This window comes from Mus musculus, chromosome 14 (assembly GCF_000001635.26).
Source record: "Mus musculus strain C57BL/6J chromosome 14, GRCm38.p6 C57BL/6J".
Taxonomy (NCBI): Eukaryota; Metazoa; Chordata; class Mammalia; order Rodentia; family Muridae; genus Mus; species Mus musculus.
The window spans coordinates 88,454,446-88,472,393 of NC_000080.6; the positions used below are offsets into that span (position 1 = coordinate 88,454,446).

Here is a 17,948-nt window from a genome sequence, read left to right on the forward strand (position 1 = left end):
TCACTGCATTCATTGTAATCAACCTTCAATCCACTTTTATAAATCTGATAGCAAAAGTATTTTAAATATAGTGTGTACCCCCATCACAATTCAATGTTATTACTTCTAATTTTCTTCAGGGCTTAAATAGCTTTGCTTGATTATTTTCACTTATTCTTTAGTCTACCTTTTTGTGACTTTCTGAAGTTGGTTTGCAAAATGCTTAACTTCATTTTTTTGTATACTTACTTCTATTTAAGAAGTATCAAAATTTTCATTTTTATACATTTCTCATCTCCCTTATAAAATATAAAATTATTAAACTTATATTGACCGACTAATTAGGTATTTTATCCCTAAGAATCTAACACTAACCCTAAGAATATACCCAATGAAGGCAAATTTTGAAGAATCATCTTACAACAGTGCTGAAAGAACAGAATCTGGGCTAACTTTTTTTTTTCTTAAATTTTTAAAAAATGTTTTGTCAGTTTTATTCACCATGATAGCTAGATATTCCTGGTTGCCCACTTGACTATATCTGTAGTGAACTACAGTGAAAAATTGGAGGGCTCAGGTGTTATCCAGGCCTTGAGGTTGGAAGACACAATTTTCTGACCTGGTTCCTGGCATGGAGATCTTGAGGCACAGTGGCCATGAAAAACCAAGACCCGGGTAAGATAGTACATGCCTTTAATCCCAGGAGACTGAAGCAAGGAGATCTCTGGGTTCAAGGGACAAAGCAAGTCCCAGATGCAGGCATGGTGGTACACACCTTTAATCTGGGCCACACCTTCTGCTGGAGGTTCACATAAAGACATTGGAAGAAGGAAGATTCACTCTTCTTTGACTGCTTGCACTTACTTGCCAGCACATCTGTTGGATCCTAAGTCTGCAAAAGAACAGCTTACACAGATAGCCTCCTGGGACTGAGTAACTACTACATTCTTGGGCTTCCCATTCAGAGCTGCCCATTGTTGGGTTAGTTGGACTATGAACTGTATGCCATCCCAATAAATTCCCTTAATATATAGAGGCATTCCACATGTTCTGTGTCTCCAGAGAACCGTGACTAATACATTCATTTATATAATGATTTCCTGTCATTTTAGCTTCACTCATCTTCTTGTTCCTCTAGAACACTCTTCTCAACCAGGTCCCTTCCCATTTTCATGTCTTCTATTTCTGTGTGACACACTGAGTTTAATTAACCAGAGGCTAGTCAATGTCATTCCCTATGAGGAAACCCATTAACTACCAATAGAGCCTTAGGCAGGAGTGGAGTCTCCTGCACCTCTTCCACAGGTGAGGAAATATCAACAAGCCCAATCTTTTACAAGACCTGTGCAGATAATGGCAGCTACTATATGTTCATGACTATACCACTGATGTCATGTAGTGAAGATGCCATGTAGTGAAGGAATATTTTTGCTACACATCCATCCACCCCTCTACCTACTTTTGAATTTCATCTCCTCTTCAGCCTCTGAAGCATTTTCTGAGATTTGTACAGGGCAACATATCTGTTCCACTTTAGAGGGGATCACTCTACAATCACATATGCTTAGCACTTTGGCCAGTTATGAGTTTCTTCATTAACTCTTCATGGCTTGGTGAAGTAATAGACTTTCCTGATGATGGCTGTAAATAACACTAATCTATGAATCTATACATGAGAATGTGAATCCTGAGCTTGACATCCTGAGCACTGAGCAAAACAACAGTAATACGTTCTTTCTTGTGATCCATAACCTTTCTAGTCATGGGTTCTTGGCCAAGTCTTTGGAGACAAGCATGGGTTCTATTCTATAGAGATTGTCTGAAACCCAATCCAAAAGTCTTTGATTATTGTGTTGGTTTGGAGGAAAATGGTCCATGGGTTCATATATTTGATGCTTAGGTCCTGAGCCAGTGGAAGAGTTGGGGAAGAAATGAAAGGTTGGATTTGTTAGAAGAAGTATGTCCCAAGGGACATGGTTTGAAGTTTTCAAAGCTCTTCTGAGTTATCTCCCTCCCCCTTTCCCTCTCCCCCTCCCCACCCCCTCCCCTCCCTCTTCCTTCTCTTCTCTGCCTCCAACCTGTGGATCAAAATGTAAGCTGTAGTGCCTTGCCTGTCTGACTTCTACCATGCTCTTCACCAAGATGATAGCAAACCCTAATCCTTGTGAACCTGAAGCCCCAAATAAGCTTTTATAAGTTGTCTTTGTCTCTTGACACCAATAGAAAATTATCTAAGACAGTTACCCAAAACATTCATGCCATTAACACACTAGAGGATACAATTTGACTGCTTTATTATTGGAGCTCACAGGACCTAAAACTGGATAAGAATGTTTAGGACATTTGCTTTTTTATCCCCCCAAGAAACTTCTATCACTAATAATGTTATCCAGTGTGGAGTATACTTCCAGATCATTTCCAGCTTGATTTATTTATATCATGTGAAGAAACTATGTGTTGTCTTCAGCAATAGAGCCTTACTATGAATTTCTAAATGAATCTATGAATTTCTAAATTGCTATGAACAACTAAATGACAATAGCCTGTGTTGTTTAGGGCCAGGAAGCAGAAGTGGGTGGGTTGAGGAGCTGGGTGGGAGGAGGGTATAGGGGACTTTCAGGATAACATTTGAAATGTAAATGAAGAAAATATCTAATAAAAAAATGAAATGTAAAAAGAAAAAAAAAGAAATCCTAGAAAAATATCCCAGACCTCATATTGCTATTTTCACTTAATAAGCAGCAGCTTCGTGGAAGAGCATTATTCTCTTTTTTAGATTTTATTTTCAGATTTTATATTAGATAGTAGATTTCGGGGGTTTGAGGGACTATTCAGCAGTTATGAGAATATGCTACTGTTGCAGAGAACCCTACCTAGTTTGGATGTGTTGTGACTGGAACCTGAAAAAAGTGGTGAAAAGCAGAGATGACGCCCACAGTGATGCCCCATAATTCAGACTCTGGAGACCAGCACAGAGATGCAGCTCTAAACTTTACTATTAAGTACAATGACTTACATAAGATGTTTCAGCAAATAAGGGCGTAGTTACATCAAAGGCCAAATGAGACACTACATGAACTATCCTGCTGAATCTAATTTGCTTCATCATGAAGCTCTAGGGGAGGGCTTGGGTCCTTTGTTGTTGCAGGGAGACATTTCAAATGGCTGTGTAGGGCTAGGTCAAGAGTGTTCTAGCAGGTACAGGAGATCATGCGGTTTCATTTTCCCTCCCACCTTTTCTTCCATTGGATTCATTTCCAAATTTCCCACAAGGACTTAATCAGTTCAAAACCACTTATAACTCTAATTCCAGGGGATTGTGACAACTCTTGTAGGAACCTGTATTCACATGATCATCTGCACACAGACACACACACACAGACACACACACACAGACACACACACACAGACACACACACACACATACACACACACACACACACACACACACACACACACACACACACACACACACACACACTCACACATGTGGCACACACCTTTAATCTCAGCACTCTGGAGGCAGAGGCAGGCATATTTCTGAGTTCCAGGACAGCCTGGTCTACAAAGTGAGTTCCAGGACAGCCAGGGCTATACAGAGAAACCCTGTCTCAACAAAACAAAACAAAACAAAACAAAACAAAACAAAACAAACAAAACAAAACAAAACAAAAACAATAAATATAAATCTTTAAAAGCTTTTCATACATATTTCATATATCCCTAGGTTTGGTTATCTCTTGCCACCTTTTGTCCACCTTTGACTGCCTGTTCTCCCACTCTTATTCCATTCCCAGACCAGTGTGTTCTAAAATTTATCTCCCCTGTTCTAGTTGCCCCTTTTTATCTGTCTGACATTTACCAGCATTCATGGTAAAGTACACATTTTTAAAAGATGCATAGCTTGAATATTCAAATAACAGAGAACATGATGAGGTTGTGTCCCTGAGCCTGAGTTACTTCACTCAACATAGCGTTTAGCAAGAAAAGTATTCTGAATCCACCCATTTTCTTCCAAATTTCTTAAATTCATTTTTTACCTTGAATAAAATTTTGTTGTGTATATGTGCCACATTTAAATTATCATCTTTTTCAGTTGTTGGACATCTAAGCTAGGCATATGTTTCTTCAGGATTGTGAATAGAGTCAAACACATATAGAAATGCAGGAATATCTTCTATAGAGTGTGGAGTTCTCTCAGGATATCTTGAGTTTTCATTGGCCTTTTAAATATTTTTACATGATAACAACCAGTTGTGCCAGCACCAATTGTTGAAAATGCTGTCTTTTTTCCACTGGATGGTTTTAGCTCCCTTTTCGAAGATCAAGTGACCATAGGTGTGTGGGTTCATTTCTGGGTCTTCAATTCTATTCCATTGGTCTACTTGTCTGTCACTATACCAGTACCATGCAGTTTTTATCACAATTGCTCTGTAGTAAAGCTTTAGGTCAGGCATGGTTATTCCACCAGAGGTACTTCCATCACTGGAAAGAGAGGCCCATTGGTCAGGCAAACGTTATATGCCCCAGTACAGGGGAATGCCAGGGCCAAAAAATGGGAATGGGTGGGTAGCAGAGTGGGGGGGGGGCTTTTGGGATAGCATTGGAAATGTAATTGAAGAAAATACGTAATAAGAAAAAGAAAAAATATTTTTAAATTCATGATTGCTGTCCTATTAACTTTTTTATTACTCCCACCAAATCTCATAACCAAGGCAACTTATAATAGCAGGATTAACTTAGTTACTATGGTCTATATGGTTCCATGAATATTATGGTGGAGAAAGTGGCAGAATGCTGAAGCCAAAGCTGAGAGCTGCCATCCTGAGGGAGACACTGAGAATGGTGTGGACTTTTGACATCACAAAGTTCACTTCCAGTGACATTTTTTTTTTACTCAACAAGAATACTCCTCCAAAATGCTTCTCAAATAATTCCACTAACCTGGGACCCAGTATTCAAACATGTGTGCCTGTGGGAGGCATTCTCATTCAAACTACCAGATATCACTCACACCCTATTCTCCACAGGCTCCTGGCCTTATCATGATGCAAAATAAATTTGATTTCAACCTCAAAAGCCATGGCCCCCACCCCCAGTAATATTTCTGTGTCAATGTAATTTGAAAGTTAGGCTTCTTTTGAGAATCAAGGCAATCTCTCAATTTTAAACCATGTGAAATAAAAAGCAAAATTATGATCTTCCAAAGTACAATGGCACAGAACATACATTACAATTCAAAAATAGAGGAAAGAGGTATAGTGAAGAAATATGATAACAAAACAAGACTGAGACAGGAAGAGAAAATTTCAAATCTTATAACTCCATGTCTGATGTCAAAAGCCTCAGGTAACTTTGTCCTTGTAGCTTTACTGACTATAACATGCTTTTCTTTGTTGGGCAGTTTCTACTTCCTGTACACAGCTCCCTGCCTGGAAGATATGCCACAGATTATCACTTCTAATATTTTGGGGACCCCAGCACAATCCAGCCTTTGATTTCACATCTTTACCTCAAGTCTTCCATGAAGAAGTCATTGTTCACAGGCTTAGCCTCAGTAGCTTTCCTTAACAAGGGAGGAAGTAGCCACAATGCCTTTAGTTCAGTGTCCTTCATCACTCTTGAACCAGAACCAAATTGTTGGTGCTACCAATTTTGCCTGCCTGATTATTTGGTCTACTCCTCTAATGAAAGTTTTCACAACCTTTGACTTTTTTGTTGCTCTTTCATAATAGAGAACTTTTGTTCCCTTTTTCTCACAAGACGTGGATTGGCTGGTTAGGTTCTTGCTCTGAGGGTACCACTCCCTTTATTCCATCTCATTTGGGGCCTATATTTGCATTTCCTGCAAAATCATTGACTTAATTTCTTAGTGCTCCCCTTTTCTCACAAAATTGCATTTTTTAAATTTCTCTTTGTCATGCTTGCTCTTTTTCATTGAGACCTGCACAAAAGTGATCACTAATAATCATGCAACAGACTCAATATTAGGCTCTCTTCGATCTCCTCTGCCACTGAGAGTAATCCAGAACTCTTTGATTTGCCTCAAGCAGATTCTTAGAGCTAGTGCGAAAAGCATCTACACTCTCTACACTCTCTGCCAAAATGTCACAAGAATGTTCTCTACCCTAGTTGCTAATATTGTTAACCTCTACACCCTCTTGATTTGGGTCTCTATAGTCCACTTTGCTCAGCACTACTGTCTTCCAAGTTCTTACTTAAACGTCCCATTAAGCCCTACTGTGTAAACAGCATTTAACTGTTTCTCTAGTCCAAAGTCAAAATGCCTTCCACGTGCCTCCAATTCACATAGTGGACAGGCCTGTCCCAGCAGTCACCCACTTCTTTCTTAATTACTTGTCTATCCCTTTATTGAAACACTATGGCTAAGGAAAGCCATGAAGGAGTTTAATTTGGGGTTCATATCTCCAGACAGAGTGCATGATCTTCATGGCAGGGAACATGGCAGCTGGCAGTCAGCATGACACAGAAGCAGTGGCTGAGAACTTATATCCAGATCCATAAGCAGAAAACAGTGACACTGGACGTGCTTACTGCTTTGAAATCTCAAAGCCCAACTTGAGTGACAGGCTTCTTCGAAAAGACCAAAGCTACTCCAACAAGGACATACACATGGATCCTTCTCAAGACAGCTTCAACAACTGGGGACCAGGTACTTAAATATATGTGCCTATGAGGGCTATTCTTATTCAAACCACTACAAGTGTATTATTGTTATTCTTTTTATTGCTTCTTTATCTCTCTCTTTCTGATGAGATTTGAACCCAGGCCCTTATATATGACACTCTTTTTCTCCTGTCTCTGAGCTACATTTCCACTCCGTAAACCTTTTTCTAACATTAAATGTTTTAGTTCCTTCAAGTATAAAGTAAGTGGTTTGGTATCTCTCTTATCACAGTTTAAAAATTCAAACCAAATTCTGGGCCCGTGGCTATTTCTCAAAGAAAAGGAATGTCATTGTCATTGTCAGAGGAGAAGAAAACTGAAACTTAGTGTACTTAAAAGGAGGATAGCTGAATCGTAGCAGGGAGGTAAGTAAGGACTTTAAAACATTGTTAAAATGATGGGCTTTTTTTTTTAATGTGATAAAGAATATCGTTGGGATGGAAAAATGAGAGAATAAACTGTTATGACCACTTCATGGCACATTTAAAATTTTAGTAGCAACAATAACCATAGAAAATTTCATTTGTGAAAAACATAGTAGTCTCATTAAATTTCTGAAGTTCTATTTAATTATAGATACTTAATATAAGATACCCACCACATGGACACAGAGAAAGGTTTGGTACATTGAATAGAACAGACAGACATATAGATGAAATAAACTGGGAAAATTAGTGCCTTTGTAATTTTATATTTATCATAATAATTTATATAAGAGAATCGTAGAAAGGGAAAGTATATGGAAGAGAAGCTGCGACTGCCTATCAAACTGTTTTGTACCAATTCTATAATTTTTAAACTGTGCATAAAAATGTTCTTATTGACTACAAAGTACAGATAATTCTTCAAAAAAAAATAAAAACTACCCGAAACAATGTTATCCTGAATACCATCTATTCACATCTCACTATCTTTTCCCCAAGTTTCCAGCATGAAACCTTTGTGTATGAGCATTTAAATCGTGCCTGCATGCCAAATACAGAAGCAAATGTTTAGAATAAGACATATTTGGCGACATTATCCTCATAATGAAATATCTACCACATGGACACTGAGTAATGTTTGGTAAATTGAATACAATTGACAGACATAAAGATGAAATAAACTGGGGAAATCGATGCCTTTGTAATTTCATCTCTCATAAAAGCCAACATTAGGCATGGCAGCTACTGCCTCAACTCTCTCATTGCTGATTTAATGTGAATGTAATTACTTATGCTTTTCAGTTTTGTAAATAAAATAAAATAAAATAAAATAAGCTCAAGGTAAATTTCAAAAACAACTTGCTTGTTATCATATGCAAATTCCTATATTACCATCAGTTTTATCAGTTCCTATGACATCTGTTTCATATGTTATAGTGTAAAGATTTTTTTAGTTAAATATTTTGTCCAATATGTATTTACTTTTCTACAAAATTTACACACATCATCAAAATGCTCTTTTAAATTTTTTTTAATTAAGATTCTAATTTAGCAAACCACTTTTTGATTTCTTTCATTGTTTTTTTCTCTGAAGCCTGGAAGGGTGGTAACTGCACACACACATGCTCACACATCACTTTCACATATATAGTTCTGTCATTCTCAGATAACTTTCTCTCTTCCTACACCCTGCTGCCTAAGAGGACACTTCGAAATACTATTAGACAGTTTTGAGAGGGACACAGAATAGAAATCACTTCTGTTTTTAGGTCTTCTGGAACTTTCTAGGATTAGGGTAGGTCCTGTTTCCATGATACCCATAAAATAGGAAGTTTTATTAGGTAGAAGGTTTTTAAATTTTGTTTTCTTATAGGCCTTCCACATCATAATGCATATTTGTAAGGGACTCTGTATCCTTGACTGCTAATTCTGTGTTAATTATGCATGGGAAATATATGTAAAAATGAGAAGCACAGTGTTCTGACTTTATACACTATTAGGTTCAGTGAGATTCATATACTTTGTGTGATACTCTTAAAGGAAGGCAATCCAGAGGCTAAGTGCGATGGCTCAGGGGGTAAAGAGGCTTGACACGTTTCACAATCTGGGTTTGATCCCTGGGACAAACTGGTACAAGTTGTCTTCTGACCTCCACACATGCGTAAACCATGGCCCCACTAAAAATAAAATAAATGTAATGGGAAATAATTTAAATTTAGGGGTTTATTACAGAAGAAAAGTGGAATTATTAAGAACTACTATATATAAATATGTGACATTTGAAAATTATTAAAGATTGATTTGAGCATATTCTATCTCAAAATCTACATGATGTTTTCATTACAATAACCAGGGAAAAGATGACAGATCTGCATCTCCCAGTCATTAGGAATAAATTTACTTAGTAACTTTTTAAGCTTTCTTGCACTCCTGGCAGCTCTCTTGTCAATATTTATTCACCATGTGCATGTTACCACACCGTGATAGGCAGAGTATGTACGTCAGCAATGTGGATATTTTGTAATAGCAGACTGCTTTACCCTGTGTGTGTAAATTCAGTAGAAAAGCACCCCAGGTATGTGTGTTCTATGTATCCATGAACTGAGGCTGCCCCATGGAGCCAAAGAACACCCCCTTCCACAGCTACCTTTTGATTGCATTTTATCTCCTGTGCCAAAGGTCAATATGCTGAAATTAGTCTTCAAGGAGAATTGCTTGATCTCTCTGTCTCTGTCTCTGTCTCTGTCTCTGTCTCTGTCTTTCTCTCTCTCTCTCTCTCTGTCTCTCTCTCTCCCTCCCTCTCTCTTTCTTTTTGTTCCCTTTTTTTTCTTCTTATTTTTGATTGTTAAGATAGACATCTTCCAGGGGTGCAAAATTAGAATCTTTGTGAGACTTCTTATTGCAATTAAGTCAACTTTATATGCTGTTCTTAATGCTTCTTTTTCTGACAGTACAATCAAGCCTGCTATTTTCTAAAACACTGGACTGGCATCTAAAATACTAGGGATTAGGTTTTTACTAATGTGCCAGTTTCTTAGGTTTTTTTTAAGAGGTGTGTGTGTGTGTGTGTGTGTGCTTGTGTATGTGCATGTTTGTGTTTATGTGTGCTTGTGTATGTTTGATTGTGTGTGAGTATGTGTGTTTGTGTGTGTGTGTATATTTGTGTAAGTATGTGTGTTTGTGTATATGTATGTTTCTGTGTATGTGTTTGTGTGTATGTGTGTGCTAGTTTTGAGTTCTTGATAAAAGTGTATCTGCCAGAAAAAAATGAATAGCTTTTTAAAAAGTTTATGATCATGAATCAAGTATTGAAAAGATAATGTGAATTATTTACTTACCCAGATGAAATTGCTATATTCGTTTTATATTTTCAAGTTCAAATTAATGAACCCTTTCCTCCATAGTGTAAGATGTATTTGGCAGGGCAGATATCAGAGACATCCCTTCATCATTAAATTGGGCAAGGGAACTCACTGGCTCTCAAACTGTTAAATGGATATTAGGTCTTTTAATGAATGGAACAGTTATCTTGGTGCCAGCTTAACTAACAACATTGACATGATTAGCATACATTTTGGCAACAGTTGTAGCACAGGGTCTCAGGAAAAAGAAGCTTTTATGTCTAAGCCTAATTTACTTTAGCTTTCCCTGCTATGTCTGCTTTTAATGTGAACAAAATAATATGCAAAGGAAATCCTACAACAAAATTATTTATGAATACATAATTTTATTAAGGTCATTGATATTTCTCATGCAAGAAATGAAGTTCAATAACCAAACCGCCCCCAAACACATGAACCATGCTCAAATTGTGAAATGAATAGAATGTTTTCTCTTTTTATAATGATGCTAAAAGTCATGAAGCTTGTGGAGGATTTATTTATTTTATTAATGCTGCCTCATGTCTTTTATGTAGCTTCTCCTTTTATTAAAAAAAAAAAAACTAAACAAACTGACTGTAAAAAATGTGTTGCTTCTTTGTTATGTAAGAGTTGTGAATGAACAGTTTATGGGCTTTGATGGTCTTATAAGTCTTTTATTTCAAGTGTCTATCATACAAAAGGAGCATTCATGAAAATATATTGAATTTTTTGTCTTAGATTCTGTTGCCTTATATATTTATTTATCTATATTATCAAAGTGAAGAAAACAAGAATAAGCAATTAATATAAATCTAATATGTCCTGTGTTTATATTTAAGCTTTTTTATCGTGTGCTATTATCTTAAAATATTGCAAGTTAGTGAAACACAATAAGCACAGAGGTTGCTGGGATGTGAGGGAACACTCACAGTGATATTAAGTCTATAATTAGCTAATGGGAATATAGTCATGCATGAATGCAAATTTTCATAGGAACTTAAACATATAAGCAAATTCTCTTCTATATATGTCTACAATTTACACACCCTTAATAATTTACCCAGTGCTTAATTAGGTCATGGATTAGTTTAATATAAACTTTAGCATAGCAGAATACCACTATTTCTCACACTTAATCCTAGAAACAGACACCAATAGCAGGCACTTCAGTGAAAGAACAAGCCAGTGTTCAAATATAAAATGGTAAAAATAATCAAGAAAATGTGAAAATATAAACTTTTAATTTGCAGACATATAAACAATTTTGGTATGGTACAGACACATGAGGGTGATAAGTAAAGCGACTCACTTTGAAGCTAACACATTTCTTGTTTACACAGACAACTTTGCTACAGTTCTTACATAAAATAAAATCCCCATCTCATGCAAAGAAGGAAGCGATAGAAATCACCGACAAACCAGGTTTCTTCATTGCAAAAGACTGGTAAAAACTAAATCATCAAAATAATCTGCAGATGGGCTTACAAATAAAACTTTGGATGTATTCCAGAAGCAAATAGGGAAGCCAGAACTTTAGCTAATCGTCCAAAACAACTACAAAAAGTGTAACTTTCATATAAAATGCCTAACTCAAACAACCAACAGCGTACAGTAGCCTTTTGAAGAATTCAATCTGAATACAACTTTTATTTTTCTTATAGGGTAGATGAACAGAAGTGGACCCACGCTAACATAAAACCCACGGAAAACTTGCTGCTGACCAGCGAAGAGTGCACTAAGATATCATAAACACCAAGCAAGCAAGTAGAGATTGAGACACTGATGTGTGTCTTGATCTTTTACTGAGTACAATGTCTAGATGCTTTTCACGAACGGAAGAATACACAGATGGTTCCTAACCCCATTTAATTCTAGCAAGTGCAGGAGGAAAGCAAACAGAGAGCAGGAGGCGTTACACGAAACATCGCACTCTTCAGCAGGTCAAGTTTATAACACATGGCAATGTGTTTTGATGCTTGCCCCTAAATAATTGTACTTCTTTTCAAAATGCCTTCTCTTTCAAACTAAAATCGGTGTACCTATGAGGTAATACATTTTCTGTTTGCAAGTGGATTTCTTTTCTTTCTTGTCATATATTTAAGCAGAGAATTCAGTTTACCTTAATTTTACATTTAATGTTAAAAACAATATATTTAAAATATACTCTCTCCTTAATTTCCTGTACAACAACTATCATGTACAATGCCACAGATCCCTGCAAAGGGGAAGCTGGTGCCCTCTTGTGGTGAAAAGACATTTTAGAAACAACAAAAATGTACTTCTCTTACCTTAGTCTTGAGTTTTGACAGTCATCTGCTTGGTGTATTAGAGCTGCCAGTTATATCCAACATTTTACATATAGGTATTTATATATATATATAAATAACAATGATATAGCTGTTAGTACTAATTTTCATTTAAAAATTCTGTACACATTTTATAACTTCTGATTTTGCATTAAAAACCTGTAAACAGCTATTTACAATATAGTACAAGTTATAAATTAATTGTCCTTTAGTGGAACTGTGTCAGCACAATGTTGTCTGCTTGACAAAGACTACCTATGGCAGTTACAATGTCCCTCCATGTTATTCCACAATGGCATATCAAATGTTAGAAATATCCACTGGTTTTCTCTCTCTCATACACAAGTCAATTTTTCCTTTCAATGGAATCTGTACTTCCAAATTGTCATCTTCCCTGTGATGCTTTTTACCTTTCCGTAAGCAGATGTATATTCCCATCCCTGTAACTAGTGTGATGGAGCCCAAGCTTATGACTGACAGAGCTACCAATGTGGGCATACAGGACATAGATTCTACCTTCCTATGAGTTGGCTCTATTGAGATTTGTGGTTCTTTCTCTTCTATATTAATTTCTGGCTCCTTTCTCAAAAGGCTCTCAATGTAGCTCTCGTTACTGACAGTGTCATTGACAAATAAGTTCACCATGACTGTGGAGTGGAGAGGCTCAGGGTATCCGTGATCACTCACTTTCACCAGTAAGCGATGCAACCCATAATCTGTCTGAAGCAAGGCTTCCTCCAGAGTGATGTTGCCAGTCTTGGGGTCAATTCTGAAAGACTCAGGCCTGGGACCTCTTCTCCCTATGATGCTATAAGCTATGACAGCATTCATGCCTGTGTCTTTGTCAACCGCATAGACTTCTGTTACTGGTGAGCCAGGGAGAGTAGAAGGTAGGACCAGCAAATAAGACATATTAGATTGAGGGAATAAAACAAGAGGAGGGTTATCGTTGATGTCCAGAAGAAGAATTGTGATTTTTGTGGTAGAGGAAAGGGCAGGCTCACCCCCGTCAACAGCCTCCACCCACAGAGTGTAAGAGCTTTGCTGTTCTCTGTCTAAAGAGACTTTAGCTCTCAACATACCCTTGCCTGTGTCTATGACAAAAATGTCACTCTGGTTCATTACGGACAGGGCTACCCATCCGTTCCTTCCAGCATCGGCATCTGTTACACTGATGACTCCAATTTCACCATACCCCGGAAAGTTTTCTGGGACAAAAAAGCTGAAGTCCTTGTTGATGAACCTCGGACTGTTGTCATTTTTATCCAACACAGTGAGGGCCACTGTAGCCACTGATTCTCTGGGTGGCGTCCCACAGTCCACTGCTCGGACAGTATACCTGTACTTCTCTTTCTCTTCTCTGTCCAGCTGAGTAGAAACTGTCAGAATCCCTGTGACACTGTCTAAGGAAAAGTATGACGGAGCATCAGGTCCCAAGAAGTAGGAAACTCGTCCCATCTCTCCACTGTCAGCATCTGTAGCGTAGAGCTTTGTCAGAAAGGCATTGGGTGCGTTGTTTTCTTCAATGGTCAATTCTATCAAGGGCTGAAGGAAAACAGGGGCATTGTCATTGTCGTCTAAAAGTTGTACTTTAATGATTCTCTTGACATGAAATCCCTCTGAGTTCCAGGCCACTACAGCTATTTCATAGAAGGACTGCACTTCATAGTCCATAGGCTTTGTGGTCTCCAACAAATATTCATTGTTGTACGGCTTGTAGGGTGCCAGCCTGAATGGCCCTTCACCATCCAAGAAGCAGTTAATCTTGTATTTACCTTCTGGATCTCTGATGGTAAAAAACGCAATTGGAGTATTAACAGGCTCCAGTTCTTTCAGGTACACAACACCATCCACCTCATTTGCGATATAACGTGGGACGATTTCTGGGGGTCTGAAAACGACTTTGATGATCGATACAAGAGCAGTGATCACTGCAGGGATACAGCCAGGTCCATTAGCTAGGATGGTGAGCTTATGTGTCTGTAGGACACTCCCGCCAATCTTACTGGAAAGCTTAATGACTCCAGTAACTTCATCCAGGTGGAATAAATCCTTGGTTTCCTGTGGAACTTTCTGGCTGTAACTGTAAGTGATCTGTGCATTTGTCCCCAAGTCTCTATCCACAGCCTGGACTGTTGCAACTGGGGTGCCCACTGTAGCATTCCCATAAACGGTGACATTAATTTGTGAGTCTATAAAGAGAGGACAATTGTCATTAATGTCACTTATGCCAATGGTGAGGGTGGCACTGCCCAGCAGTGGTGGAGACCCACCATCCTCAGCTATGATGATGCTCACATACTGGTCCTGGGTTTCTCTGTCCAAAGCACCCATGACAATCAAGTAGGGTGTGCGCTCCCCGTTCTCATTCTCCTCCACGTCCAGGGTAAACATGCCATGGTAGTCTAGTAAGCGATAGGTTTGCACACCGTTAATGCCTACATCAGGGTCCACAGCAGGATGCTCTATAGCCAATCGGGTATTTACAGGTGAATTTTCTGGGACCCAAACAGAGATTTCAGAAATGGGGAACTGCGGAGCATTGTCATTGATATCCCTGATGGCAATTTTCACCTTCACAAACCGAAAATATTCCTGAGGCAGGACCAGCACGTCCAGAAGCAAAAGGCAAGAGTCAGAAGAAGGAGAGGAGGCAATGGAGGTACTGCCGGCCCAGGCAGCCCCACCGCCCCCATCCAGGCACAATGCTTCTCTGTCGATCTCCTGTGCAGAAGTGTGCAGCTCGCCGGAGCGGTTGTTTAGGGTCACATACTGGCCACTCAGTCCCCCGGAGGCCAAGCTGAAAGAGAGAGGGGGGTTCCCCTCAGAGGCAGTGCGCTCTGGATGCAGCAACTGCTGGTTCTGTCTCCCAGAGGCCCGAGGCAGCAGCCTCAGGTCCTCCGCCAGGCTGCCTATGAGCACTCCGGCGGGCAGTCCCTCATTTAGGCTGTACAGAAGCTCGGTAGCACGGCTGTAACTCGCGAGGCAATTGAAGGGTCCCACGAAGAGGAAAAGCAGAAAAACATGCTGGAGTGAAGGAAGGGGACAACGGTGATTATACACTCCAGGAAGCAGAGATCAGAGTTAGGAAGTAGTGACCCCCCTCCAGGGACAATGCTAAACTTCCTCACCATTACCACAAACAAAACCCCTAATCTGAACTGAGCAAAGTAGAAACTTGCTGCCAGAGGGGAAAGAGCTGTGGGAGAGATCATCTCTGAAACTTAACTCCTTTCTCTTCATCTTCTATTCCGCATCCCGCATCCCTCCCCTGCCCCCAGCCCCCCACCCCCACCCCGCTCCCGCACCGTCTGGTAACTAGCTTCTCTAGTTAAGGTTTAGAATCTCAAACTTTAAGGCTTTGGGTCTCTGGAAACACAGAACAGAGCATACTTTGACGCAATTTGCTGGCTGCTTAACTAGACAGGAAAACCTCCGTAGGTTGTGGGGAAGAAAGGGAGGGGAAGGTGGCGAAAAGGACTGAGCAGTGCAGGATTTAGTGCTCATTGACATGATTCTACCATTAAAGTCCCAGAACATCTAATGTGATAGACTCGTTTTCTATGAGGCCAATAAGGACAGCAGCATCAGTTGTAACAATGACAACAACAACAACAACAACAACAACAACAACAACAACAACAACAACATCATGATGGAAAATTGAGCCATATTCCCTACCTGCTTTAGGGAGGAAAAAGATTTTTCATTTTAATCCGTACAAGAAATCAAATAAAGTGATCTGGATCTCTACCTCTTATTATGCCCTCTACCTCCTGCTAAGCTGACAAGCCAGCAAAGTAATCGCGAAAAATTATTATGCAAAGGCATTTGTCAGTTGCAGTAGACAGACGATTCCAAGCTGACATTGGACACAGGGATCGATCTTTACAGCCTGGAATATAAAGAGGATTGAGCGCATCCTCGACCCTCCACCTCATGCAACATTTCTGCTTCAGAAACTTCCTCTATGGACCCGAGGGACCAAGCTATTTGTTTAAAATACCTTGGGCTCAGTATCCCAAACTCCTTTCCCTCCCCCTATCCTCTCCTGAAGTTTGCATTCTGGGAAAACGTTTGAAAATACCATCCAGGAGTAGAAACAGCTGGAGAGCATTGCAACTTCTGGAGGACCCAGGGTTCGCGCATCCTTACCGGCAGGTTCCTGTGGCTGGTCCTGCTGCTGGGACGATGTAGATGCCCCATATCCAGGCACGGGTGCCAGGTCGCCGGGCGCAAGCTCACTGCCTGGACCAGCAAGCTGCGCGCGTTCCCTCGGCCGCGCATTCCCTGGGAGGCTGCAGTCAGAGCGCTCCAGAAGGGAGGGTGGCAGAGGACACTCCCTCTCTGTTCATGCAAATCGCCGGGGAACTTCAGCCAATAGTCACTGGTCTGTCAATTAAGAACAGAAACTCCGATGAACTGGAAAGCCTAGGTTCAGAAGGGGACATTTACAGTGTCCGCTCCTGGACAACCCACCAAAAGAGCCAGAATAAGGACTGGCTCTTTACAGCTGGGAGGAGATGCCACCAGGTTGGGGACCAGAGCACATGACTACTAGCCTTGACAAGCCTCGCTCCTTACTGCACCACTTAAATCCCAAGTCTACAGGTTGTTAGCAAGAAAGAGAGAATTAAAATAAATAAACAAGCTCCCTTGGTGTCTGAACGCACAGACCTGTTCCCACAAAACCAGGCTTTGCCAACAAATTCCTCCTTGTCAATGTGGATCCAGCAGTTCTTTGCACTGAGCAAGAAAACACACTTTTCTCAAACAAGATCAGTCTCAACTTCTTGGTGCCAAAGATGCAAGCCAGAAAAGCAAAGCTATGAAATCGGTGGAGGCTCTTCCTGTCTTCATTTTAATTTTCGCTATTGGTGATGGCAAAGCTGATAGTGTTTCTCGGTGTCTGCCTGTAGGTTTAATTTTAAAGGTAGCTCCAGTTTCTAGATGAAAGACAGTTTCTAGCTGAACGACGACGAGCAGAACATGGTGTGTGTGTGTGTGTGTGTGTGTGTGTGTGTGTGTGTGTGTGTCTGTGTCTGTGTCTGTGTCTGTGTCTGTGTCTGTGTTTGTCAATATATCTGTGTGTGTATTTGTGTATTGTGAGTAATAACAGCTATTATTCTGGAAGGGAAACACTGAAAGGAGAGAGGGCAGTCACTAAAGCTTAAATAAAATAGAGGTTGCTCTTCAAATGTTCCCACTTCTCTTCTCACTCTGCTCTCCTAAGGGTCTAATTGGGGGTATGCCCCTTTACAAAGTGGTCCTGGAGCTGTCCAGGTCCAGCATCCAAAATGTTTTGCTATCTTACTGACTCTGATCTTCAACAGTCTGTGACCTGCAATCTTTCATGAAATCAGTTGATGGGAGTATCCAGTACATTCAGTCTGTAGAACTGGTAGATCTACTGGGTATCATATAAGTATTGGCCAAAGGCATTCAGCTTCTCTTCAAGTCTACATTCTCTTCACTAGGCTTCTAAATTTCCCCCTAACTGCCCTGAACATAAAGTCTTGTCGGCTAAGTGACTAGTGACTGAGTTAAGACCAGAAAAATCTCTGCCTCTAGCATCAGAAATAACAATTCTCTGTACTTTCCAAAGGAAAGCTAATTTAATTTTCTTCTACCTTGTACTAACCAAAATAGAAATTGTTTGGCTAATGGCCATATTTTTCTCCTGTATTCCA

The 17,948-nt window shown here is 39.7% G+C and overlaps 1 protein-coding gene across 2 annotated transcripts; it reads right to left on the bottom strand.

The window, feature by feature from the left end:
• Positions 1-10,297: 10,297 nt before the first annotated feature.
• Pcdh20 (protocadherin 20) lies at positions 10,298-16,951 on the bottom strand. 2 transcript variants are annotated; one of them, NM_178685.5, is made up of 3 exons: positions 16,936-16,951; positions 16,414-16,650; positions 10,302-15,285 (listed from the first exon to the last, which is right to left on the bottom strand). In NM_178685.5, exons 2-3 carry the CDS (start codon positions 16,543-16,545, stop codon positions 12,559-12,561), a joined length of 2,859 nt encoding a protein of 952 aa, NP_848800.3. In that variant the 5' UTR covers positions 16,546-16,650; positions 16,936-16,951; the 3' UTR covers positions 10,302-12,558. The 2 variants fall into 2 exon arrangements, with proteins under 2 accessions (XP_030103634.1, NP_848800.3); XM_030247774.1 differs by lacking the exons at positions 16,414-16,650; positions 16,936-16,951 and adding an exon at positions 15,940-16,282 and having other exon boundaries at positions 10,298-15,285.
• Positions 16,952-17,948: the final 997 nt, after the last annotated feature.

Bases quoted from the DNA above. Each gene is read 5' to 3' on its own strand.
- Pcdh20 (NM_178685.5), bottom strand. From the start codon at position 16,545: ATGCGCGGCCGAGGGAACGCGCGCAGCTTGCTGGTCCAGGCAGTGAGC. The intron at 15,286-16,413 runs GTAAGGATGCGC...CCTTCACTCCAG, and splicing joins CCAGCCACAGGAACCTGCCG to CATGTTTTTCTGCTTTTCCT.